This window comes from Hyalella azteca, unplaced genomic scaffold, assembly GCF_000764305.2.
Source record: "Hyalella azteca isolate HAZT.00-mixed unplaced genomic scaffold, Hazt_2.0.2 contig12764, whole genome shotgun sequence".
Lineage (NCBI taxonomy): Eukaryota > Metazoa > Arthropoda > Malacostraca > Amphipoda > Hyalellidae > Hyalella > Hyalella azteca.
The window spans coordinates 345150-372541 of record NW_025942712.1 but is presented as its reverse complement, the minus strand read 5'-3'; the positions used below and the strand labels follow the sequence as shown (position 1 = coordinate 372541).

General features: G+C 38.0%; 1 protein-coding gene across 1 annotated transcript in view; it reads right to left on the bottom strand.

Annotated features, from left to right (window-relative positions):
• Nucleotides 1-27024, bottom strand: part of LOC108682754 (tribbles homolog 2) — a 55539-nt gene extending 28515 nt beyond the window's left edge. The window contains exons 1-3 of the mRNA XM_018171990.2: nt 26795-27024; nt 25002-25435; nt 24389-24684 (exon numbers count right to left, since the gene is read on the bottom strand). Of these exons, the coding sequence (XP_018027479.1) occupies nt 24389-24684; nt 25002-25421 (716 nt within the window). The 5' untranslated portion in view covers nt 25422-25435; nt 26795-27024. The remainder of the gene's footprint in view (nt 1-24388; nt 24685-25001; nt 25436-26794) is intronic.
• Nucleotides 27025-27392: the final 368 nt, after the last annotated feature.

The window sequence follows — 27392 nt, the reverse complement described above, 5'->3', positions numbered from 1 at the left end:
AATGAGGGAATATTTTCTATTGTATAGGAGCTGTGTTTTTTAACTCGTAGAAACAAGCAATACTTCATTTGTTATTTTAACTTTCAAGTCTAAATTTCAATACATTTTGAACATTTAGAGAAAGAATTAAATATGGCGGTTAAGTGATTAGAGAATAAAAAAAACGTGCGAGTATTGACGTCGAAAAAATATCATATGTCTTCATAAATAAAGAAAAAATAAATTTTTTAATAAACGCAAATTGTATTTACCCATTAACTCAGTAGTATTAAAGTTAATGTATCGCTGCTGTATCCGCTTTCAAAACATACACATACCAGCGATGTAAATGGAATTATTGCAATATTGCTAGCGCATAAAGGGCCACGCTTGCAACAGCCCCTGCAAGAGCAGCCGCTCTACAAGACAAGCAACGACGATGTTGCAGCACATACAAGGGGTCACCCGCTAACTGATGCAACACAGAGAGTGTTGCTCTGTGTTACTTGTCTTGTATGAGCAAATAATGTAATGGGTGAGTGTTGCTCTGTGTTGTTTGTCTTGTATGAGTAAATAGTGTAATGGGAGAGTGCTGCTCTGTGTTGCGTAAATAATGTAATGGGTGAGTGTTGCTCTGTGTTGCTTGTCTTGTATGAGTAAATGGTGTAGTTAGTGTTGCGTATACAATATGTAGTAGGAGTGTTACATTGTGTGCATACTCTGTACATCAAGTGTGTTGTATTGGGCGGTTGAGAGCGCAATATGTGTGAGCAGAACTAGTGCTTGTGAACAATTTTTTTGTTTAATAAGTTAGCAGGCAAAACACTCGTACAATGAAAGTATAAAACAATGCGCCGGCGTCACGAAATAATGAGACTAAATTTAATTCAAATTTATTAAGCATCACACTCATACTTTATCGTTTGCGCTCGTGTATTCTAGATAAACTTATTCAAAATTTTAAATTAATTTAAAGTACTTACGGACTCAATTTAAGTTATTTCAAAGATAAATCAAGTCTGGGACTTGCGAGACAACCAACCTGGAAAGAACGAACAATGATTAGAACATTTCGGGATATGTTTGGACGCCCTCTAACAATCGTTTTCCTTTTAAATAAAACTGAGCGTCTGTTCCTGAGTTGCATCAGAATGAGACGGAGAACATTCACAAACAGTACATTATAAACTTTAGATATATTACAATGAAATCTATTCATAACCGAAATTTCCGGCTTTTTACTACCAGCTCAGGATAAATATAGAAGAATTACCCTAAACAGCAAAACCTGAGCCAAAATATCTATTGGTGAGAACGGCAGCGCCCGCACCGTTACATGGCTAGTATTTCCGCTGCCGCTGCGTCGATGGCGAGAGATGCAGCAGCTGCGGTATATTTGCCGCAATTTCCTGTATCGTGCTATGATAAATATGCAGTTGTCAGCAGCGCCTCATTGGTCAATAATTTGAAAGTCTTTCAGAGAAAGAATTTCTCCCGATCTTCCTGCCACTCTCTTGTTGTCATTTGGTCTCGATCGACAGAATGACTGCGTTTCAGGGCAGCACGTAAAATCTCGTGAAAGTTTAATGATTGGAGCGATTATTATTTCCAACAGCGTACAGTTATATAATGTATTAATTACTTTGAAAGTTTGTGTTTGTGTGAACTATAGAGCGCGTACCTATGGTGTCGGGGTATGACCTGAGCCTGAAATTTATTCATACATGGGATGGAGGTTAATTGTGGTGTGATTTATAGTTCTTAAATATTGCAAGTTACAAATTTTGATAAATAATAATAAATAATGGATAATTTCTCCAAGCTTCGTGAAGGGTTTAATCTAAAATTTTATCGACCATGTGATCCTCACCGTCGATTTTCTAACGTGTCATTTACATTACTTCAGTTTACAAATTATCAACGTAATCTTCGGAATTTACAGATCATCTATCCCGAAAAAATACGGGTGGAGCAACTACTTGAATATAATTTAAAAATAATTTTCATTTCGATGCACACAGCAATACAAAGACACATCATCCAACTTGCATCGCCATTTAATTGTCGAATTGTAGGCAAAAAATTGTCAAAATCGGGCAGACATTGCGTTTTGGATTGGAGCGGCGGAAGGCCAAGCCGAAGTCCCTTCTTGCAGCAACAGTTGCTTGGGCAACCGAGGGTAGCGTCATGAGTTAAACTAACTCAAGGATCACCAGTAAAGAATGTTGTGTGCAACATCGGAAACGAATAACAGGTTTCAGAAACATTTTTGGTAGGTTTCACTAATTTTTTGCAGAAGAGGTTGGGAAGTACATACGGAATAATCATGTCTGGAAATTTTGTCAACTTTCTTTTAGAAAATATATTTTTAAAAAAAAAATTAGATATTTTTAGAATAATTCACTTTAAAGATGGCAAACCTTACTTTTAGTTGGCATCATTGGATGGAATTGAACATTGACATCGGAACAATACGATTATTTCATTGAATTCATAATGTTATTTTCGTGTCAGAATACCCAGAACAGATAAAGGAAATAGAGAATTTCACGATTGACATGAAATAAGAATGCCTTGATTATCGTCTACACTGAAAAAAAAGTTTATTTCTGACCGGGGAGGAAACGCGTCGAAAATATCGCAGCGTGGGCTCGTCAGGACCGTGCTACGGAAGAAGCGGCCAAAATAAGAGAGGGGGCGTTGACAAGCGTCTCGAAATAGACGATATCAGAAACCGCGGATATCGCTCAACCGCGAACACTAGGAAAAAATCTGTGGCGTTGAGACGCGCAGAAATAGGTTGCAACCTGCATACGCAGACAGCAATGTTTGGACAGAAATTAGTACAAATTGTCGATACTTTGTTTCTAGAAATTAGGCACCCCTTCAAATTGTAGAGAAGACTTCATTACTAGAAAGGTATGCGGCAGAAATAGGTTGCAGTTTGCATACGCAGCAGACAGTAATTTTGGGACAGAAATTAGCGCAAATTGTCGAGACTTTGGACAATTTGGAGAGGCTCCCCTTCCTATTTTTTAAAAAGACTTCATTATGAAAAAGGTGACATCTCTTCATGTTTTGGAGACTTCTCTACTAGAAACATGGCACCCCTTCCTATTCTTGTGAAAGATTCACGCCCAAGTGACGACGTTGGTCTTTCAATGTAAACATTATCACGAGGTAAAGTACGCAACATAAAACCAAAAATTAATTCCTCTGTTTGAGTTTTAGCTCAGATTTGCTTGGAACTCATCTGCTGCGCCCAAAGAAACTTTATATACAACGCTGGGTAATTATTCTGACAGCACTTCCTCGGATAAGGTAATATTTGCGCAAAAATTTGTTTATAGATTTACCATTAACGTTGGAATGGTTTGAATAACGTATTATTCAAAACATCCAATGGTCTTTGTGGGGTCAACCACCGCAAAATGACGTTCATTAATGCATGAATTGCTGTGCTAAGTTCACGTTGCCATAGCGCTGCAGTGCCCAAGCAAGCACTGAAGAAGATGACGTGTATCAAGGCTATTTTAACGCGAGGTCAACTACCGCGCCATGCCTGACTAAAGTTAGTAACGCGGGACAACTATAACGAATAATTGCTTGGCCGGAAGTAAGTATTGAAACTGCATCACCGGGGTCATACTTTCAAAACTGGCTAAGTGAACGTAAGTACTTACGCTCTATTTTCTTGTCTATGATTGGTGGATTTTGCTTGAAAGGCCGTCAATGATTGGCTGATAAGCTTACGATCTCTTAACTTTTTTTGAAAGTATGGGCCCTGGTTGCTTAGTAACGAAACGTAAACAACGAGAAGAACTGCAGTAGAAATTATCGCTAGAATGGATTAGATGAGACAGATGCAAAAAATGTAGCTTGCACCGTCCACATTGTTTCTTCGTGAATGAAGCAAAGTGGTCGGTAAAATTATGTGTTTTTGTCTGTGTCACTTTATCTATTCGAGCGTTAATTACTACTGCTGATGATGAAATAATTCTCGTGTTTCTTGTAGAGCTGAGGCATATGGCTATAAAATAAATAAGAACATTAGGTATTGTAAAAAAGTAATAAATTCAAGAAGGTAATGAATGAAAATTGCTTTAGACGAATTATCAGACCATGACCCAGTGACATATTTTTAAGTGGTAGTCGATGAAGCAGGCTGAGGTTATGACAAACTCTTGAAATAAATCATTCTATTTGATCGTTTCTATAAATTATTAATACTGTCGTTATACTTTATGGCATATGCACCAACCAACAGCGCGTTAATTAACCGTGAACACCAGCAGTACAAAAAGCTCCCCAAAAAGGGTCAGGAATGTAGGCGGTTTAGTGATGAGTCTCAGTGCCTGGAAAGGGCCTCGTTTTCCTCAGAATTGTGCGATATAGCAAACATGGTTTAATTTACTTCATTTAATCAAATACCAGCAAGGAAATATCGAGTTTGGTATTGTGTATTTAATCAATTTATAAATCGCTGGAAATAAATCTAAACTAAAAATTAAACATTTTTTGTGCTTCCACTAAAATTGCATTGAACATGGTTAAAGTTTTCCAAAATAAAATAGGGAAAGATTAAAAATTTTATAGATTTATCTCAACTACGTTCAAATAAATCTAGTTATTCTACTTAATCGCATAATTATAAGATAGCATTTTATGATTAATCAAGCATTTATAATAATTATAAATGCTTGATTTATTATAATAGCATTTTATAATAAATCAAGCGCTTTAGCAGATCACGTACATGGTCTGCTACAACACACCTTCCTCATTCAGCATAAAATTAGGCCACCTGCCCTGATAGGTAGGATGGATGGCGGCTTTATAAAAAATATTGGTAAACCCATCTGTTGCTTTTTCTTAAGGCAGATGGTCGGCCGCCGATGTTACTGCTATAAATAAGAGTCGAGTCAACGATGACAGTCTGAGAGGTATGAATGACATAGGATGAATGGTTTGAATACCATCGCATGAATGGCATGATAAAGACTGGCGTAAATGCCATCCATTGAGGACTGCATTGACGTCTGTCCTATACACTAGGATTGCAGTAACTGTATCCTTTTATGTAGCCATGCAAAACAAGATGCCTATACAGGATGAGTCATCAACAGCATTAAGTGGACGCTTAGGCATAAATAAGTCCACCCACTATTCAATCGCGAATGTCGTGTCGCAGATATGAGCTTAAATATATTATTCGGGATATAAGTATTTTGAATGTCTCCTCGGTAATATTAAACAGCAATAGCATTAAACAGCAGAAAAAAACATTAAGCTTAGTTGAAGAGAGTCCAAAATTTTGTTGAGCTCTGAACTTTTCAGATATTGCTATTTATTTTCTTCTGGGTTTCGTAATCAGAGGATGAAGGCTTGGCTTAATTAAATTGAAAAAGAATAATGAATTTGCAGATGAATTAATTATTTAATAAAAGAAAAATGGAAAGACTTAAAAATGAAACGACGTAATGTGGAATAGATAATAAATGATAAATTACAGCAAACAGCTTGAATAATAATTGCAATATAATAATAAGGAGCCTTCACTCTTTGCGCGATAAACGATTTAATATTTATAAAATATTTATCGCGCATACCATACAAGAATTGAAGGCTCCTGCGTACGCTCGCCAGGAGCCGTGCGCCATAGACGCGCATTTCGGGAAGCCAAACACGGAAAAAATTCCGCGGCAGATCCACGATCACAGTGGCATCGCTACGAGAATCAATTAATCCAGCCTATGGATTTATTTATTCATGTATCAGTACCCTTTGAAATTAGTTTCCGAATCCATGTATTGAAATCATGATTATTTCAAAACGAAAAAGTTTACTTAAAGCTCTGAAATGTAAGCCGCCTTGAAATGCAATGGATCTGCTGCAGTCGACAACGAGGATGCTTACTTAAAAACCTTTTTATGCTATACAATTCTGCACATTACACAAACATTTTGCACAAATCCGTGCGTAGAGGGAGGATATTCCAAATTAAATACCTTTTCATGATATACAATTCTGCACATTACACAAACATTCTACAAAAATCCACGCACAGAGGGAGGATATTCCAAATTAAATACCTTTTCATGATAAATAATTCTGCACATTACACAAACATTTTGCACAAATCCGTGCGTAGAGGGAGGATATTCCAAATTAAATACCTTTTCGTGATATACAAATCTGCACATTACACAAACATTCTGCACAAATCCACGTGCAGAGGCAAGATATTCCAAAGATGATTATCTCTCAGCAAAACCTCAAATGCAGGTAATTCCCAGCCAATAAAAAGGTTATATCCTACGTTCTCCCAGCAAAACCTCAAATGCAGGTAATTCCCAGCCAATAAAAAGGTTATATCCTGCGCTCTCAGAGCCTCTTCGGCCGATCTCCAGCCCCGGCAAAAGCCCACGCGTGGAGAGAGCGCAGCTCTGGCACGGTGACGTCACACAGGAAATTCCAAGCCTTGTCGCAATCTTTATTCCCGTTTTTTTACGTGGCGGCGGTGGCCGGGACTTGCGTTAGAATGAAGAACAGCTGCGCTGGTGCCGGCCGCGCGGCTCTCAATGAACGAGAGATGTGACCGCAAGACTGTCGAGCTGGCGTGCTTACGCCCGCATCGTAATGGATGATTCTTATTATTTAGAAATATTATATTTTATATTATTTTTGTATATATTATATAATTATAATAGAATTCTTTCAATTCAATTCAATTTTCAATTCTTATTCAACCTTTTATTTAAAATTTAAGTTATGAAATATCTATACATTAAAACATTTTTGTCTAATTGCATTGATATGTGCTTCACTATTGCCGCTGTAGTTGAATTATGGACAAACAATTTAGAACAAACTTTGTATTTAGAGAAATTGAAGCATTTCAATTACAGGAGCATTTAATTTAATTAGCATTCCAGATAGGCTTTTGATTTCTCTAATTGGCAGGACAGACTACAGTTGTAGTCACCGAGAGTAGCAAGCCGATCGAGGCGGCTATTCTAATATTATGTCTTGGCCGATGGGAAATGAAATGAGTTTTGCCAGTTCAAGTCGGACTTCGAACTCTGAAATTTATAACATATCATGGAAGTTTGAAATCATGGAAGTATTGTACTTCAAAAACGCACAAGCGATTAATGAATTCTTGGTGCAATTTTATCTCATCAAAGATCAATTATGCATCAATTAATGTAAAATTGGTAATTGTAAGATACATTAACATGAAATAGTATACTGTGTATACGAGTAATGTAGTATCAAGAGTACACCAGCGAGGTTGAGGTTACGTCAGAGTGCCTGAAGTGTTCAGTGCGTACAAGGTTACATGCGAGTCAGGGCCGACTACGTAACCCCAGCAAGGTTAATTGCTATTAACCAATTCGTTACGACTATCGTGTGTTCTGGTCGGTCCAATAATTAATAATTTTATCTAATTCTAGAGTTAAATGAATGATGGGTATAGTTCTCAGGACAACTTATATGCATCTGAGTTGTGAGCTAAGACATTGTTAACTTCGACGTTGTGATGTCGCAACGCGTCAAGACGACTGTAGTCGGTATAGCTCACTAGAATTGTAATTAGAGCTTCCGAACATAATGTAAATTCACTGCAAGTTCCTAACATTGTTCACATAATAACATTGATTAGTGACTGTGTAAATATGAAAAAAAAATTTCAGGTAATATTAGAGTGATTTTTTTTTGCAACATTACATGATAACGGTTTATATTACAGAAATATACGATTCGTTATCATAGAATTTTGATAGCAGTCTCTTCATGGTCTCATGGTCCGGTTAAGGTCTAATGGTTTATTTCGGTAGTTTCTCAAGGACTCAAGGCAATTAGTTGACAGCGGAAAACATGCCCGGTAACGCATTCATTGCATGGCCCGTTGGCACCTGCCATACATTGAAGCATGTTGACGCTGCAACGCATTTCATATAAGCGTTTTAAAAATTTTAATCCTTCTGTAATTCACGAAAACTTCCCGATTTGAAAGCTCAATAGAAAAGAACTAGTAAAGATATAATTACAATAAAAAACTTATTGTAAAAGACATTGATTGAATTTTTGTATCATTTAGTTTTAAAAATGACATTTTACAAATGACGGCCCCCAATAGTAACTGCGTTTAGTTAGTCGATGAAGGCGATGGATTGGCGTATGTTGTTCTTCAGATGAGGTAGGGTCACGTGACAGGCATGGTAAACAATTGATTGATGATAAACCCATAAAAAATCACACAGAGCCAAATCGGGGGATCGGGCTGGCCAAAAAAGGTCACCTCTCACAGAGATGACGAGGCGCTATGCAAAATGTTGTCTCAGACGAAGACAGATCTGCAAAACGGCCATTAGAAAAGTACGCCTCGACTGTAAACGCACCCTGCTCACTTGTCCAAGAGAACATATTTTACTTGAAGATATATTTTACAAGGCAATACACAAAGTTATGGTCCGTGTGATATCATGATTGTATAACGAGGCTAGCTCAGGTGGGGCCAGACTGTGGGAAACTCTTGCTGTTAAAACAAACATCTGCTACACAACAGACAAGGAAAATTCCTATGCCACACTTTGGGCTAGATAAACATATTTTGTGCTAGGAATAATCTTGCATTTTTCCTCCTACCAAAATATTTTCAGTTCTTGATCGTTCCTGAGAACAAGATACTAATTCGTCATCATCATACTCGTTCAAATATTCTCTGGATTTTGTACAATAATACTAATGGAAACGTTCGGAACAATTTCATTGTAATTAAGACTCTCTAAGAAACTTGCTCATACATTAAGTGGCCAAAGGACAAACTATTTTATTTATTCTTGTGTCGATAATCGCAATTACGAGTCAGAAATTATATTTTTAATGACATAGCGCTGATGAAATTTTTTGTTGCATGGTGAGTGAATCACGGTAAAAAATTTTAAATTTTCCTCACGCCCGAGGACAAAAGTTGCGGATATTCAACTAAATATTAAACACTTCTCCCCGTTCTTTAACATTGAAACCTTGTTTGTAGGTGTGATTGTTATGAGATCTCTAAATTCGTACGTTATTTTTGTGTACCGTAAGCTTGATATTAGCAAATATTTGGCAAAGGAATCAACAATATCGTGTATAATTTAAATAAAGCCTTATGTCTCTTATTAAAATTTTTATCAGATTTGGTTCTTCACAAGCTCGTACGACAGACGAGTACCTAGCTGGGACGATGACGGCGTGATATGCACCAGCCGTTATGTCTCACGTAATTTATCGCGATTACAAACCATGTTATCATTACAAGGAAAAAACGAGAAGTTATAGCTTAGAATTTCACTAAGCCCCAATTTGTATTTTATTGCATCATAGCGACATCTGTTAACTGTTCTGCAGCGCCCGTACATTTGAATTGCCGATTTCTTAAAAATGTCGCTATTCACATTTAGAAATAATTAATTTACAGCCACGATTCTTTTTACTGTCAAAACTCGAATAATTTCCATCATTTATTCTATTAATGACCATTAAAATTTCATCACGATCCTTATAAGTTAGCATTGCGCTCAAAGCAAGAACCGTTCAGAGATCAGGCCCAATGCGAGTAAGATCAAGTGACCGGGAAGAACCAATTGCTCAATAAAGAATAAATCAAAGTTAATTTCACTTGGTCAATTCCCGTCACAAAGAAGTTCAAAACAACACAAACACGCAACACGTTCTTCATGAAATAAGTAAATTTCTTTAGAATATAGAGAAGTGGTTTCGAGATCATGCATGAAGCAACGTTCTCTCCCGTACGAGGCCGTTTTCCACACGCAATGTATTCCAGGGCCTATATACTTTCAAAAAAAAGTTAAGAGATCGTAAGTTCATCAGCCAATCATTGACGGCCTTTCAAGCAAAATCCACCAATCATGGAAAAGAAATTAGAGAGTAAGTACTTACGTTCACTTAGCCAGTTTTGAAAGTATGGCCCTAGCAGGTAGACAAGACGAACTGCGTAAATAATTCCCGTATAATGACTTTGCTGCTTCGAGATCTTCCTAAAATGACCGGCCTATTGCAATTGAATTTACAGATGTGACAATACGCTATGGAAAGTGGACTACTTCCGTGAAGTGACAAATGTAAGAAAATCAAGCGGCAGAAGAAAAAATCATTATCAGTTTTAGGATGAGCAAGAAAAAATCAATTAATCGTGGACAAACATTCCTATAAAATCCTGGTCAATGTTTCAATGCCATTTTTCAAAATACATCATAGAAATTTAGTAATAAGTAAGTGACTCAGAAGCCAGAAAACCACGAATTCGTCAGTTTAATAGTAAAACGGATCAGCGGTGAATATTTTTCACAATCGTAAATTAGCGTCGGTGTTATAAATATCACGAAGCCTGCTGGAAAAGTAATGAACACGATCATTACATGAACTAAAAAAATTGATTTCATATTAAACAGAAGCTTATAAACGAAAACTGTATTATGATGAACATGAGAACATGGCTCATCAATGTTCGTCAGATGCTGTGTCAGCCGAACAATACATCTAGTAAGTTTCTCATCAAGTTGCCGTTGATATAAGATGAACATGAGAACATGGCTCATCAATGTCCGTGAGATGCTGTGTCAGCCGAACAATACATTAAGTAAGTTTCTCATCAAGTTGCCGCTGAAATAAGATGAACATGAGAACATGGTTCATCAATGTTCGTAAGATGCTGCCGTCAGCTGATCAATACATTAAGGGAAGTTGGGCGCTGTAGAGCCGCTGCCCCCGGTTGGCATGGCCTAAAGGGTGCATGCGTCGGCTAGCCTTCATGTCGCTTAAAGGGTTGCTTACACCGTGTCCTTTGATGTCAGCATGTGGCCTTCACAACAAGTTTTATCGTATATAACTACTTATATTATTATTATGTTGAAAGCACAAGTTCACCAAGAAATTAAAAACAAAGAGAACGCCGAATAACTTTACCATATTTTCAAGGCGCACTAGTCTGCTAAACGTTTTCCTGAAAGATTTGGTGAACTTGTGCTTTTAAGTTCTTGGTAAATAATTTTCATTTTACGCATAGAAAGTTTCCATAAACTATAAATATTTTGAATTTAACAATTTTGAATTCGAGATGAATGATGGCTATTCAATGTAACAGGAGAAGCTAATACCTCGCATTATTTTGATGTAACTAGTGATACCACCAGCCCTTCCGGTCACGATTGCACATTAAGCAGCAGATGCTCACTGCTGAACTTGCTGCTGAACATGCTGCTGAACTTAGAGAAATAATATACGTTTGAAAACTACTTTTTAAAGACAACACTTCTAAAGAATCCAGTGTCTCCAATCTTAAAGATGTACAATGAATTTCTCATTTTATTTTCGAATATTAAAAAAATTAATTTTTCAATTTTTTTATATATACAAATTTTCGCCAGCGGTCACGTTAAATCAGCCAATATTTTCAGTAGGGATCCGTTTATAACACATCGTTATCAATCGATGTATGGGCAAATCGGGAACTGTGAATTGCGCTAGAGATCAATGCGCAATCAATATTTCATTATTTCAAAGGGAATTCACAACCTGAAATTTCTTGTCACACTTTGTAGCTATTAAAAAAATTACTCGTGACGTTAGATTTGTGTGGGGAAATTTTGGTTCTAATACAGTTAATATGACTTCTACAATCCCAAACCAACACTTAACACCATTTCAATCACGGCGGTTAGTTAATGACTGTTTAAAATATTATTTACTATTTATTCATACATTATTTGTCCAACGCTACAAGCATTTGAATGACTACTACCGGTAACATTTCTATGTTATTCCGAACCTGACAAGAAATTAAAAAAAGTTTCTAAAATGCTTTGAACAGCTCATCAAATATTTCTAAATTGTGATTTATATGCGTACTGAAAAAATGATTACTATTAAAAAAATTATCTCACTCTGCATCCGCGCTTCTCACTCTGCATCCGCGCTTCTCAGTCTGCATCTGCGCTTCTCACTCTGCATTCGCGCTTCTCACTCTGCATCCGTGCTTCTCACTCTGCATCCGCGCTTCTCACTCTGCATCCGCGCTTCTCACTCTGCATCCGCGCTTCTCACTCTGCATCCGCACTGCTCAGTTAGCATACGCACTTCTCGCCTAGTGTCTCACAAACAACTACAAGAGAAATGATCACAAACTCAAAATATTCAATCAATTCAATCAAAGTAAGATCACTGCAATCATTCTAAAAGACCCAAACAATCAGTACTTTAACGAGCCGGCTAATCATTCTCTGAACGAGCGAACCAATCATTATTCCAACGAGCCAGCCAATCATCCTCTGAACGAGTGGGCCAATCATTCAGTCTTCGTTATCACCAAACAAATAACAGGACAATACGCCGGCGCATGTGTTATACATTAAATGTTTTATTGACGTGAGGCGTCGGCCGCATGAAATTCTTGCACGGCGACTGCGCAGGCATTGAGTGGTTGCTTGTGAAGACTTTGACTTGACCGCGACATGAGATTGATGGACGGAGTATCACATGACAAGAGTGTTATGAATGTCAAGGCATGTACATGACAAGAGTGTTATGAGTGTCTAGGTATTGACATAACACGAGCGTGTCAAGGCATGTATATGACAAGAGGGTTGTGAGTGTCAAGACATGTACATGCCAAGAGTGTTATGAGTGTAAAGGCATTGACATGCCAAGAGTGTTATGAGTGTCAAGTCATTGACATGCCAAGAGTGTTATGAGTGTCAAGGCATAGATATGCCAAGAGTGTTATGAGTGTCAAGGCATAGATATGACAGGAGTGTTATGAGTGTCGAGGCGTTGACATGACAAGAGTGTTATGAGTGTCAAGACATGTATAATGACAACAGTTTTATGAGTGTCAATGCATCGACGTGACAAGAGTGTTATGAGTGTCAAGGCGTTGACAAGACAGGAGTGTTATGAGTGTCAAGACATGTACATGACAAGAGTTTTATGAGTGTCAAGGCATCGACGTGACAAGAGTGTTATGAGTGTCAAGACATGAACATGACAAGAGTTTTATGAGTGTCAAGGCATTGACATGACAAGAGTGTTTTAATTTTCTTCATTGACTCAGGATTGAAGGCTCGTGTTTAAAAAAAAACAAGTAAAAAGTTAAGTTTATTTCCAGTGGCAATTCGCTCGTGAGACAACTGAAGTTCCATGGCGTTGCGTCGTCATCGAGTTCAACAACCAGACCTTAATATGTGCACAGCGAATTAGTACTTCGTGGTGAGTGCGCATCACATGACCAAATCCCCTGGCTCATGCATCACCTCCTGACCAGATAAGCCAGTGAGTGCATCACATGACCAAATCCCCTGGCTCATGCATCACCTCCTGACCAGATGACCAGTATGTGCATCATCTGAACAAATCCCCTGGCTCATGCATCACCTCCTGACCAGATGACCAGTATGTGCATCATCTGACCAAATCCCCTGGCTCATGCATCACCTCCTGACCAGATGACCAGTGCATCACCTGACCAAATCACCGAGCGTGCCCAACAGGGAGGCTGCTTGGCCAGTCTGACGCTTGTCTTCATCTCAGCTTTTGCAAGACGCTGGGAGAAAGGCGTCGTGCGCCTCGCGGTGTCGTCACTCTAAACGCATTTTCATCACAAGGAAATGCTTCCTTAAAAAGGCTAGCCTAGCGAGAGAACGCATGTGTGGCAGGGAAGGGCATGTTCTCAGGTTCTTGCAAATAAAATTATTTGATTGCCTACAACATTTTGCCGGTGAAACGCTCCCAGCAAACAGGTACACTGCATTTTTTACAAGTCTGTTAATTTAGTTAAAGACGATTTGAGGTATTATAGAGAAACAAGGGAATTTATTCGCAGAGATTAGTCGAAGTTTGAACTTAGTCGCATTATTCTACGTACTGGCGACCCAAAATTCTCTCTCATGATTATTCGCGAACTCTTGCAAATGTAGTAATAACCTGTAGCGTGGTTGTGATCTAGCCTCGTAAAGCCCAACCTTGAGACCGAAGACTTAAATCGCAAAACTGATTTTCATGGCGAATGTAAAAAAAGTCCTAGGACTTACCATCACATTTGTGAATCTCAACACATTCGATGTTAGTTTACCGCGAACTAATTAAATATCAGTCTAAGCTCGATTATATTCCTCCATATCATATTACATTCTACCTACAGTGATATTCTCTGAGCAGATGCTGTTGGCAGAACAAGTGGGGTTGTTGAGCAACGATGTCTGAAGTGAGGCAGCAGTTGCACCAGCGGTGCAGTATAAGGCGGTCAGCGGTTCAGGGGCGGCTTAAATACACGATTATGACATAACGAAAAGTTCATGCAAGGGGACAAAATAACTGAAGCGAAACACACCTTCACGTAAATTTACGTTGGATTTTGTCAGCGAGTTCAGGCTTTTCGTGTTAACGTGGGGCAACATTGCATACTTTTTCGCGTGAATTGAAAATAATTTTGTGGTCCTTTTGTTAATTATGACCCATGAAGTGTCATAATTAAGTTTAATTAAGTTTATTAAATTTAAGTTTAATCTGAACATATATTGACATTTATCTATTCTAATTAAAATCATTACGAGTATCTGAATAGATTGATCGTCGGTAAAATTTTTTTCATTTGTTTGTAATGTTTATCACAAACTAGGAACTTTTACTGCCACAAATACTTAAGTATTGCTATTAATACATAACCGAGGAGAACTTTCACCCATTAAGTCTGCAGGTTAAGACCAGCAGTAAATAATTGAATAATTGTCATTTAACCCCCGATCGCGGCCCGGGATTCCTACCCCTTATCCATCACGTGGCTGTGCCGTCCGGGTAGTCGAATTTGATGCCGCTGAATCCAGCGTAAAGTACGCATCTTCACTCAGCGCAGGACGATAACTCATGATAAGTTAACTGTTGCTCACAATGAATGCTATCGACTCATTAAAGAATTAATGTATAATAATGATTGACATTGTTGATGGATCATCATCTGGCGATCAATATCTCACTGTGAGCCCACTGGTCGATAGAGAACAGAGCGACGAGTGTGACAACAACATGCCGATGTGACGGTGGACCTGAGGCTGTGTTTCATCTCTTCATTTGTAGCGGGTTTTGAAACTGAGAGGGCATGCGTGCAGGCTGAAAATTCGCTACCAATAGTTGTTTGTGATGTTGACGCGGGAGAGCTGCAACATATGTTATGAATGAATATATGACTGTTGATAGCAGAGAAGTAGTTTTGCACTTGCTGATGGTGGAGTCGAAAGACGAATACTTTTGGTGCGAAATTTTTATTTCGGTCAGTTGGTTCAGGGTGGAACTTTACAGACAAATTTAGACGTCTAGTAAAGCTACCTGCAGGACCAGTCTTTCCCACCCTCCTAAGAGAAACCAAATAAACATTTATATCTATACAATATTTTACATTATGAAAAGCAAACAAATCTTAAATAATTAGGTCAAACGCAATGATAAAAATATCATACCAGCCGATGTTGGAACAAGCGTGTTGCAACGGGAAAATAATATTACTCGCGAGAGATATTAAGAGGATGTGAATAAATTGACAGTAAAATTTCAATCTTAAATGGATCAGAAGCACTCGCCCCTTCAACATGATCCTGTGATCATATGTTAGATGAACGTTAAATTAGTGAATGGAAATATGCACGAACCATACAACACGTCACCAATGGGATCCGCAAAATCCTGATCCTGTAAAATACGGATCCGGTAAAATGAATTGTGAGCTTCGTGCTCTGCTGCAGTGTTATTTGTCAGTTACAGTGTTATAGCACTGATGGATTTATTACTTTTCAAGGTTGAATTGTTTTTTTCATAATTAATAACAACCATCACACACACTTTTCAATAAATCGATGAAAATTCTAGGGCGATATGATCCAATGTTTTGCAACGAAATATAAAAAGACGTGTGGGATTTTTTCCCGACCTCGACCAACGCACTGACGAACTGAGGACTTCAACCGTTGATCAAAATAATTAACTTTTAAGTTTATTAAAATTTGTATATTTTTTCGTTAAATAAATTTTTTATACATATGGAAGCCGAATAATTTAATAGTAACCGCAGTTGAGATCTTTAGCGCTATCTTTCATAAAATTATCTAATTCCATCGTATTGCCTACCCCACTAGGGATTGCGGCATCTTTAGCGTTTTTTCATAAAATTATTAAATTCCACCATATTGCCTACCCCCACAAGGATATGCAGCATTTTTAGCTTATTTTCCATAAAATTATTATTTAATTCCATCATATTGCTTACCTTACCAAGGATTGCGGCATCTTTAGCGCTACTTTCCATAAAATTATTTAATTCCAATGTATTGCCTACCCCACTAGGGATTGCGGAATCTTTAGCGTTATTTTCCATAAAATTATTATTTAATTCCATTATATTGCTTACTTCATGACCTCCGCTACCACATAAAAGGAATGCCATGCTACATATATGCGTTGATGGCAGTGTACGCAGTGCGGCAGTCGAAGCCATAAAGTTTTGCACATATGCGTTTATGGCAGCGTACGCAGTGCGGCAGTCGAAGCCATAAAGTTCGGCACAGATTTAGCAATAATGCGTGGGCCAAATCAGCAACGTTTGCGCAACTAAAACGCATAATTAACTGTTGGTCTAGGCCATTGGGGATAGCAAAAACTCCTATTGCTAAACAGCGGGTAAGGACAAACTACTCGAATATACATGCTCTGGGTTCTGATAATAAAATTTTTAAAATCCTGGGAGCGTAGAGTGTGTTGAGACAATTTCGACGCTTCCAGTTTTTCAAGGAAAATATAAAAATTCACAGTCAACACTTCTATTGTATTCATTTAGCACTTCTGGTTTAATACCATTGTACTTATAATTTATTCATGAGTTACCGAACAACATAATGTGATGTTGAATCGATATACCTGGTATCAGTGATGCAAGGTTATGTCCATGCAAAATCCATTGACCATTTGTCAGCGTGCAAGGCAAATTGTGAACAGCGGGATAGTAATGTCGCTGTAACTATGGTAAAATTCGAGTGAATAAATTCAAATGAACGGTCATGGACATATCGATACAATAAATCAATCACATTTACTTTTAAGTATTGTAGAATTTTCTTGGAGAAACTCTAAGAATTTTCTTTAACACTTATTATTTTGTGAGTGACACATGTCAGCATGATTAAACGTTATGCGCATTAGTAGTCAATTGCTCCCGTACCAACATCGGTCGTTGAACTGATGGCGTGCCAGACAAACGTAATTTTTAATTGGGCAGGTTACAAGTGGACAACTGATCGATTGACCTGCAACTGTACAGCCATGTCAGGTGCATTGAGGCTTTGATGTACAGCAGTATAGATGGATGATGCAAGGCATCCAGGCATCCAGGCAACCCATGCTACATCAGCAGAGCTGGATGATGCAAGGCATCCAGACAACCCATGCTACAGCAGTAGAGCTGGATGGTGCAAGGCATCCAGACAACCCATGCTACAGCAGTAGAGCTGNACTGTACAGCCATGTCAGGTGAAGAGAGGTTTTGATGTACAGCAGCAGAGCTGGATGATGCAAGGCATCCAGGCAACCCATGCTACAGCAGCAGAGCTGGATGATGCAAGGCATCCAGGCAACCCATGCTACAGCAGCAGAGCTGGATGATGCAAGGCATCCAGGCAACCCATGCTACATCAGAGCTAAAGCCTTGCGTCATGCAGGCGCAGCGAGCTCGCCTGCCTAAAGTAGTAACCTTGCCCCAGATTGCCTTTAACAGGTAATTGTTTGCGACACATAATGGCCCTGCAAATCGACTTGTGACCTTACCATTTTATTGTATTAATCTAAGAGTGATATTAAAGCTAGCACGCGCTTAACGTGGCTTATCACAAGAGCGTAAAAAAATCATCTGACATTCTGCTCCATGCGTAAAAGAAATTTCGCACTTGTTAAACTCACATTTTGTTGCGAATTGTTTCATAATTTACTTATTCTTTAAACCTTCAAAACATGCAATAGTTTTCAATTCAATAACCCATTACTTTTACAGTCCAGTATGAAAGTTCATTTCTAAAATCTAGTCCTTGATAAATTCAAGTACTCATCTCCAAGGAAGTTCTTAATATACATGGCCAAATTCTGTATCATAAAGTACGAGCTTGATTGACTAGGCAGGAACTTAAAAGCATTCATGATAATAGGATTCTTATTGTTCAACTCGGCAATTAATTATTTAAAATCATATCCAACTGTTGAGTTCTTGCATCAATCGAAAGAAAGTCACGGAAGCACCGCCATGAAATATTACGACACGCTAAACTTTTAAGATAATTTCACTATGTAGTTTACGCTGGAAGAAGAATTGGCATAAGCTCGCGAATTTAGATACAAAACTCTTTGCTTCTTGTATAGGTTAACTCATCAAAAGTCATGCCACGCAAGCCGATAAATAAAGCCAGTATCTAAGCCAGTGTTTTGAGGAGCCAATTGAACGCTGAATTTAATGAACGACGGTCAATTTTGATGATCATTCATCGATATTTTTAGGGCCAGTAGTGCAGGCCTTATACGACTCAAATCTTGTTGCCAAGCTGGAGTCAGTGACAAGTGTAGTTTTTTTAGGTTCAAATGGCATCTTGAAAAGGTAGACAAGAGCATCGCGGTGCTAGTAGAATGTCAATATTGGAAAAAGTCAAATTTTTCTGTCTAATTTCAAATTACCAACATCATATATGTGCCCTATTGACTGAGTTTTAGCGAGCCATCCTATGATATTCCTTGTGTCTTCTTAGGCGGATTTATACCTGACTTTATGTAGGATACACGATTCGCTGGTGCATGAGCACCTATAGTTTATTACCTTGAGCGTCTCTTATGAAAAATGCATTATCATTTTCGCTCAACTTTTCTCATGATGATCACTTCTATTTAAGTTAAATTCATGCATCGAGATGAACAATAAATATTTATATATCTATATAAATGAGTAAGCAAGTGCTTTCTTATATTTTGCATTAAATCAAAATAAAGAATCAAATTCTACTACATTTAGAGGTCTTGTATATTTTTCATGAGAACTGGGTTATTTAGATCTTCTATAGTCTCATTTTAAAAGCCGATTTGACGCGCGTGTTGACTCAAGTAGACGCATCTCCAAGCTGCTAAAAGCTTCCGCTTATTTACAGCCGCGGGACGACCAACCTCAGACCGACTGGAACACTGGGGTAACTAAAAAAAAGCAGGTTCCTATTTCCTCGGTGGCCGCTGACAGGTCTCTGGTTCCTAGGTGGCCGCTGACAGGTCTCTGGTTCCTCGGTGGCTGCTGACAGGTCTCTGGTTCCTAGGTGGCCGCTGACAGGTCTCTGGTTCCTAGGTGGCCGCTGACAGGTCTCTGGTTCCTAGGTGGCCGCTGGCAGTTCCCTGGTTCCTAGGTGGCCGCTGACAAGTCTCTGGTTCCTAGCTGGCCGCTGACAATTCTATTTCGAGTTTTGCGACTTAGCGCAACTGTGGTGAAGCAATCGTGTCCATACAGTGCCAGCTTCGGTCTGCTGCTGCAACAATATGAAGGACCAGCGAATTTCACAAGACTTCATAGGCACGGACACGGCTAGGCGCTCACATTGGAGCCTGTTGCTCGCAACGAGCAGGTGCCCAGGCTTTATTATGCATGCGAGTTTTGGCGAACGGGTCAGGCTAGTTCATTTAGCAGGTATATGCCGAGCGTTGCTGACCTCTGGTGGTGTTATTGTGTGGATAGTTAGTAGTTGGGTTGAGATGAACCAAGGTAGTAGTGAAGACAAATTATAATGGAGAGTTAAATAACGATAGTAATCAAGAAAAGTACCATAGCGAACAAAACCTCTCAATATTCTCAATTGATAAAATCACATAAATTGGAACTGAGTAGCAACGGAAAATACTTCCATACAAATGTTTTAGGAACGGCAATCAGCACCTCATTCAAAACCTTGCCTAAGTAAAAAATTTGTCTTGATTGTCGCTAAGACAGCAAGCCTTGCAAACCCATACAGAATGAGATTCAAGATAATTGAATAGAAGAGAAAGATTATCAAGTGACAACAACAACTCAGCAAATCAGTTTCACTATTGACGTGTACAAGAAATCGTTTCGCCATATACACGGGATTGGAGAGCTCAAGCCGTACACCTGTAAGCTGCGGGAAAGCTGCAGGGCGGCGTATCTGGGGCCATACTTTCGAAACTTGCTAAGTAAACGTAAGTACTTACGCTCTATTTTCTTGTCTATGATTGGTGGATTTGGCTTGAAAGGCCGTCAATGATTGGCTGATGAACTTACGATCTCTTAACTTTTTTTTAAAGTATAGGCCCTGGTCTACCCAATTGAAATTCATAGCGGGATTTTCATCGTATCCTCTCTGACTCGGCCGTTGAGAGACAAAAGAAATTGCCTATTAACATTTAAAAATCAGTTTGTCAAGCTCACCTCTCGCCAAATTTTTATATCATCATTCGCATTTGACTAGTACAATAAGTCATTAATTAAATGTGTAATCAATTTGCTTACATTTAAAAATCGGTTTGTCAAGATCACCTCTCGCCAAATTTTTATATTATCATTCATATATGACTAGTACAATAAGTCATTAATTAAATGTGTAATCAATTTGCTGACATTTAAAAATCAGTTTGTCAAGCTCACATCTCGCCAAATTTTTATGTCATCATTCACATTTGACTTGTACAATAAGTCATTAATTAAATGTGTAATCATTTTGCTGACAAAACAACATAGGAATTACGAACAACCATGTCAATCGAATGTCATAGAACATAATTGCCCTCAGGTTGGCTGAATAGCTGTCAATAGGATGCTTTGAACTACCATACAATAACTACTATGCGATAGGATTACTACAGTTATTCATTGAAGGTGAGGCAATATTCAGGATTAGAAATTACACTGATACCATGCAAGATAAGAACAAATAAGCCATGAAGTAATTTATAGACTACATTGAAGATAGGCCAGGTAGCCGAAATTTAATTGCCTAGGTAATTAGCAGTAAACAAATACCATTTTATGTACCTACACAAGTAGATATAATTATGTACAGACGAAATTTTTGTGAATAAACAACACTAAAAATTAAAAAATGTGAATAAACAACACTGCACTCCGCAGCTGAAGTCGTAATTGAAATTCTCGGGCCTATTACGATTTGTAGTTGAAAGCGCATATTCAAAATATTCTAATAGAAATCGGAGGATAGATTCTTTCTTATTTAAACATACTACATATTTAAATACAACACAGACATGTGGTCGTTTGATTAAGTATCGGTTTATCGACCAGCTAACATACGTTATTCTAGCGCGTGCTCCGTCTCCCTGGAGACACACTGAATAAATCAAGTGAGCGATCATTACTTCTGGCTGACTTTAAGACATATAGTCACGAGGTAATATTAAGAATAAAATAGTAACAGAAATATATCAGTAGATAAAATTTATACATCAAGGAACGAGAAATAATTTAGCTGCCATTCAAAGAATATGAAAATTTCATTCCAGGTTGTTCGAAATGAAACCGTTTTTATTTATGGTGAGAATTCGATGCGTGTTAATTTAAACGATATATGCATCGCGCGGCACGCTCGACGCTCCTAAAAATAATGCGATCGTTCAAATGTGCTACATCCCGCGCAAAAATGAATACGTGGAAAAAACACACATAGATGGTGTCACAGTCTAGTCATTATCTTATATTTTTAATGTCAGACGGGGCATTGGAATAGGCGTTGACACTCGATGGATTTTCTATCGCGCTCAATTATCGTGAGATCAACGAAACTCCGTCACGAGAAAACGAAAATTTTTGGCAACTACAAACAGATATTATTATATTAACTTACACTAAATGAGAAATTTAAACCCAAGTTGCCCTTGAACCGATACAGATAACGTCCTCTGACTTGATACTGCAGGACATGTAATGGGCGCTAATTATCACGGCTGAAATGATTTTCAAGTCTTAAACTTCATTCGTGAAGTCCATTTTCAGGAATAAACCAAGAACAAAGTTTGTAAGAGAAAATTTTAAGCTTTGAACCATCCAGGTGATCAAGACGATTTTGGAGAGCGCCAGGCAGAGATCGAGACACCGCACACAGCTGAAAGTCGCGAGCCTTTCTCTCGATGCAAGTTCTGCCAACACGCATTCGTATGTTGAAGCTCAATTCACTTTCAACTGAATAGCGAGTATGGGTGGAAAGGTGTTACTTTCAACTGCAGCGCTGACACAGCTCATCACCATGAGCTTTAGCACGCCTACACTTAATTAATAATATTCAGCTATTATGTAAGACTTTTCGCAGAGTTTTGTGATAGTACACCTGTAACATGAAATGACTTGTATAGGATCAGTTTTTTTCATCGGCAGGATTTGCCGTTGTCAGTGGGAGACAAATTTGCAAATTGGTTACAAAGCTTCAAATAAATTCTTTACATATAAATGAAATATACATTCAGAAGCTGGTTAATGTAAAAATATTCTTTAAATTAAGGTCATCCTCCTTAAAACATTCCGTCCGCGACAAATGAAGATTAATGACGCGAATGAAATGCAAGTTTAGAAACTGTGGTGGGACACGAATAAATTACTTCTACTCCACAGTCATTTCTCAAGATAAAAATAATGCAAACAAAAATGCACTTTCTCTCCACATTTGTTTATTACAACACTAATAGAAGTTCAGAAAATCTGCAATGCAGTGAATGGAATGATATGTAATTCTTGAGTGAACGATAAGCCTCGCAACGGCAATGCATAGAACAGCACCACTGCATTCTTATCAAGATAATGAAGTCTGCTTCGAGCACAGCTGATAACACAACACTCATAAGTGGAGCATAAAAATACTATAATTACACCTCACCACCTAACACTTAGAAAAATTCTGTTAGAAATTATTGCTAGATCACATTTGAATTTTTACAAGTCACTAAATGCCATACTCCTCTGATATAATTTCAAAACCATTCCCTCCACGCCATCCAGCACACAATTGAATCAGTAGCTTGAACCATCTGGAGCAAAGGCCAGCAAGAAATGGTAGTTGACGAGGACTAATAATTTCAAGGAACGGTGCACTGGAACAGCGGAAATCTAGGAAACAATTACGTTAACACGTCTTCCTGTCCCGTCGAATTGCGACACGAAAATTCCCGCGAGTCTTGGAAAGACGCTGAAAATTTGGTGGAAAAATAATAGGAGGCAGCTGGCTTCATTTTAAAAGGGTTGACAATATGTGGAATTTTTTGACCATGTGAGAACTGAATCTTTAATTTTTGTTTCTAAATTTTGATAAATCAAGCGAGATTGGCTACATATGGTGGAAATCGAATACCGGTATTTTAGCAATTACATTTTAAATTAAATTACATTAATGGGCTTTTAAATCTGAACTGTCGATTTTATCGAAAACGAAATAAATTGTCTAATAATTTTTTCATTTTTATTAATATAAACATTTAGAGAACTTACATGGCCGACTCTCTCAGATGCGAACAATGCTAATTGGTTCTGGCATCTGAAAATGATCCGATATCTTTCACCAAACACCGGCCTCTGACATAATTGTTATCAAAGAACGCTTCATTATCTAACATTTATTCAAAGCAACTTTGAAACGTTATAATAATTAGCTACCTAATAGGTTTCGTTTGATTAAGCAAGCCAGATTTCCAGCAACAAAGGATGAGGCAATCAGACAGCAACTCCAAGTGACGTTCACTTTCTAGGATGGCCACCGAATTCATTCTCTGATGCGTCCGGGTTTAGTAGATGCGGCGGCGCTACCAATTACCATGAGTTTGTTCGATACTTTGGCAATCAAAAGATGAATTTTCAGAGAGGACTTCTCAAATAGGTTCGAAATAATTTTATAAGATCTTGTACTCTGTAAGAAAAATTTCTGACAGTGATCGTACAAATTAAGATTATGACGGCTATTAAGGTACTAATCAAGTCTGTCATTCTAACTTTCGAGGAGAGAACGAAATTAATATCAAGAAAAAAGTTAAATTTAATGGAGTTCAGTAACGAGCAGTAATAATTTTCGCTTGCTGACATGCTTTCGCTAAGAAATACTCAAAGGAGTACAAAATTATGAACACCTGTGGCAACAACCTAAATGCCAAAAATCTCCTTAAAAATTAAGACAACTAAAAAGATAATAAACTTTAAAACACTCAATTTCTAATTTACCTGTTAGCATCAGTAAAGACAAATTTTTTATGACATAAATAAAAAGACAAAATAAAGACAAAAATTAATGACAACTAAAATGATAATAAACTGTAAAATACTTAATTTCTAACTTACCTGTTAGCATCAGTAAAGACGAATTTCCGTAGTTTAAGGTCGCGTAGCACCAGTCCGGCGCGGTGACATTGTTCTACTACGCGGGCAACTTGACTGAAGAGTCTCTGAGCTTCTACTTCTCTTATTCTTTTCCTGCTACGCACGTAGGAATGAAGATCACCGAAATGTGGTGCGATCACGAGCCACGACCTGCCTTCATTGCCTTCAATTAATTCTAAGGGAGGACGAATGCCCTCAGCCTCGCCCAAGATTGCGTGTTGACTACACACCTCCATGGCTGTGCGTGTTGGTAAGCACTGCAACAAAAAAAAAAAAAACAAATATTCCATTTAATACTTGAATGCTTTAGAATGAACATGAATATTTAATTTGTTTGTGATATTTGTTAAATAAAACAATTATAAATACTGAAGTTATCACATTTCAAGAGGCTGTTGTCATCCGTAAATGGTATTTCAGCTTGGCCAGAGATGATTTCACACAACTATTCCATTTCTGCACAAAATATTTCAACCATAACAACGAAGGAAAATTTGTTGCGGAACCAAAATGCGTCGTATTTCTAAAAAATACCAATAAAAACTAAATAAACCAAGTAAAGCATTGAACTGACCTTAACAATAAGAGAAGTACGTGAAGGTAAATGCACAGCCTCTGAAGTGGCCGAGTCTAGGGCGCGCGTGACGAGGTAGCGGCTGGCGAGCAGGTAAGGCTGGGTCGAGCCCTGCGCTCTACCGCCTCCTGCGTTCACGAGATTAACTGGCACGTCGGGTGACGTGGGTGTCGAGGGAGTAGAAGCTCCATTATTATTATTATTGTTTATTATCAATGTATTAAAAATAGCAGCGTTAGGAACAGCTTGAACTACGTCATCTTTGTCAGCGCCGCCGCGCACGGCCGTGGTTGCCTGCGGCGTGAGGTCCAAGGTTGGTTTGAGTCTTGGGGGAGGGGGTAGCCCTTGGGGGACATCCGTGGTGGGGGAGAGAGGGAGGGAGGGGAGCGAAGATGGTGCGTACTGCTGCACTTGATTCATTTTTTTTCAGATGACTGCACAATGAAAACAAATATATTTTAACAGGGATAACCTGAAAAATTAAACTTTTTGACATATTTTAAATTCTATTCATTATAGCTTATATTACACAATGCAAAGTTTGATAAATTAATGCTTAAACCAGTATTCATTATTTTATATATAAAATAAATTAAACAACATCGTTTAAAAGAGGTTTTGAGCGCGTGCATTAGTTCGCGTGCGTTCTATTATTATAAGACGCGTGTGCAGGAAATATCAATACGTACGAATATCAATGAGCTGAATTAAAGTTAAAATTTGGTCTAAATTTTGTACGAATTTTTCGTTCAGAATCTTGCTAAAAACCGATGCGACTAAGTTAGAAAAGTACAACTTAGTGACGAGTTGATAAATCTCATTCAAAGACATCTATTGCATTTTTGGTTGACATTTTGAATGGGATAATATAGCGGAAAAACTTGTCAATATCTATAGGATCTAGGCAATAGGGACACGCGTCCAGCACATGTCTTCGACTGCGCTCTCCTTAAACTTCAGTGAGCAGTTTACGTACTAATCTTATTATCTTTAAAGTGTATGGCTTGGTCCTACCTTTTTGCTCTGCGCAATTATTTAAAAATTTATGGCACCAGGAAAAAAACTTTTTCGGTCGAATTATAAGCCATTGTAAGAGAAAATTCGTTAATAATGGCCATTTAACTGAAACAAAATATTATACTGCATTTAATCTCTATAATCTTTAATAAACTGCAACAATTTCTTCTACTGCTGAAACTAATAATTCAGGAAACACGTCTTATACTTCAGATTACAGTCTGCTCCCATTAATTGCAGGATTAACGTCAGGATTAGAATAAACATGATTTTCCTCGATCGAGAACATGACGCACGTGGTGCTAATCTTGCTTCTCGCTTGACTAATTAAACATGAAGAATAATAATAATGTTACTGATGCACTGTATGCTGTACTTATGGGTCACCAGATCACCATAGATTGTAATAAGATGGTGAGCCAGTAACTAGATCACTATAGAATATAATAAGATGGTGAGCCAGTAACTAGATCACTATAGAATATAATAAGATGGTGAGCCAGTAACTAGATCACTATAGATTATAATAAGATAGTGAGCCAGTAACTGGATCACTATAGAATATAATAAGATAGTGAGCCAATAATTGATTGGTTGACAGTATGGCATGATAGCTTATCCCTCAAAATAGCGTTCGAGACATTCGCCAAATTTCATTTTACTGAACAAGTTGGAAGGATGATGATTACTTTGATGATGAACACTTTACTTTTATAATAAATAGTAAAGCGATAATGTGGAATTATTATAATCAAAACATTCGTAAAAATACTCACTAAGGAAAGGGAAGAAGTGACAGAAATAGACCGTAGTAAACACCGTAGAATATAATTATAAAAAGACACAGGCTTTTCCACAAGGTTCAATGAATGAACTTATAGCGACACAACTTATATCGCTTCACTAGCACCACAATCCAGTCGACACGCTTGCTAAAATGCACCACTCACAACACCACAAGCTATGTGGCCTCAGGACCCGGGAGGCACAACCTATCACCACCACAGCTGAGGCTTGACTGACTGACGGAGTCGGACCGACCAAGCAGCAAATGCGGACTGGGCAGACAGATCCGCGCGCCCGGTGTGTATTTCACTGATATCAGAGATTAATAATTAGAGGCTATTACGGGGGTAAACGTGCGAGTAAAAATTCATTTTAATCTATTAACACTGAAACTATCAAAAAAATAGGGTCATTCTTCACTTGGTTATGCATTTAATTGAATATATAATGTTTTGTCAACTCCCTGAAAAATCGTACCAAAATATATCGACTTTTTTGTAAATAAAATACAGCAAGTTGTACTAATTGAATTACCTAACACAGAGGAAATATTATAACGAAACAATACGTCCGAGTTAGAAAAAAAAC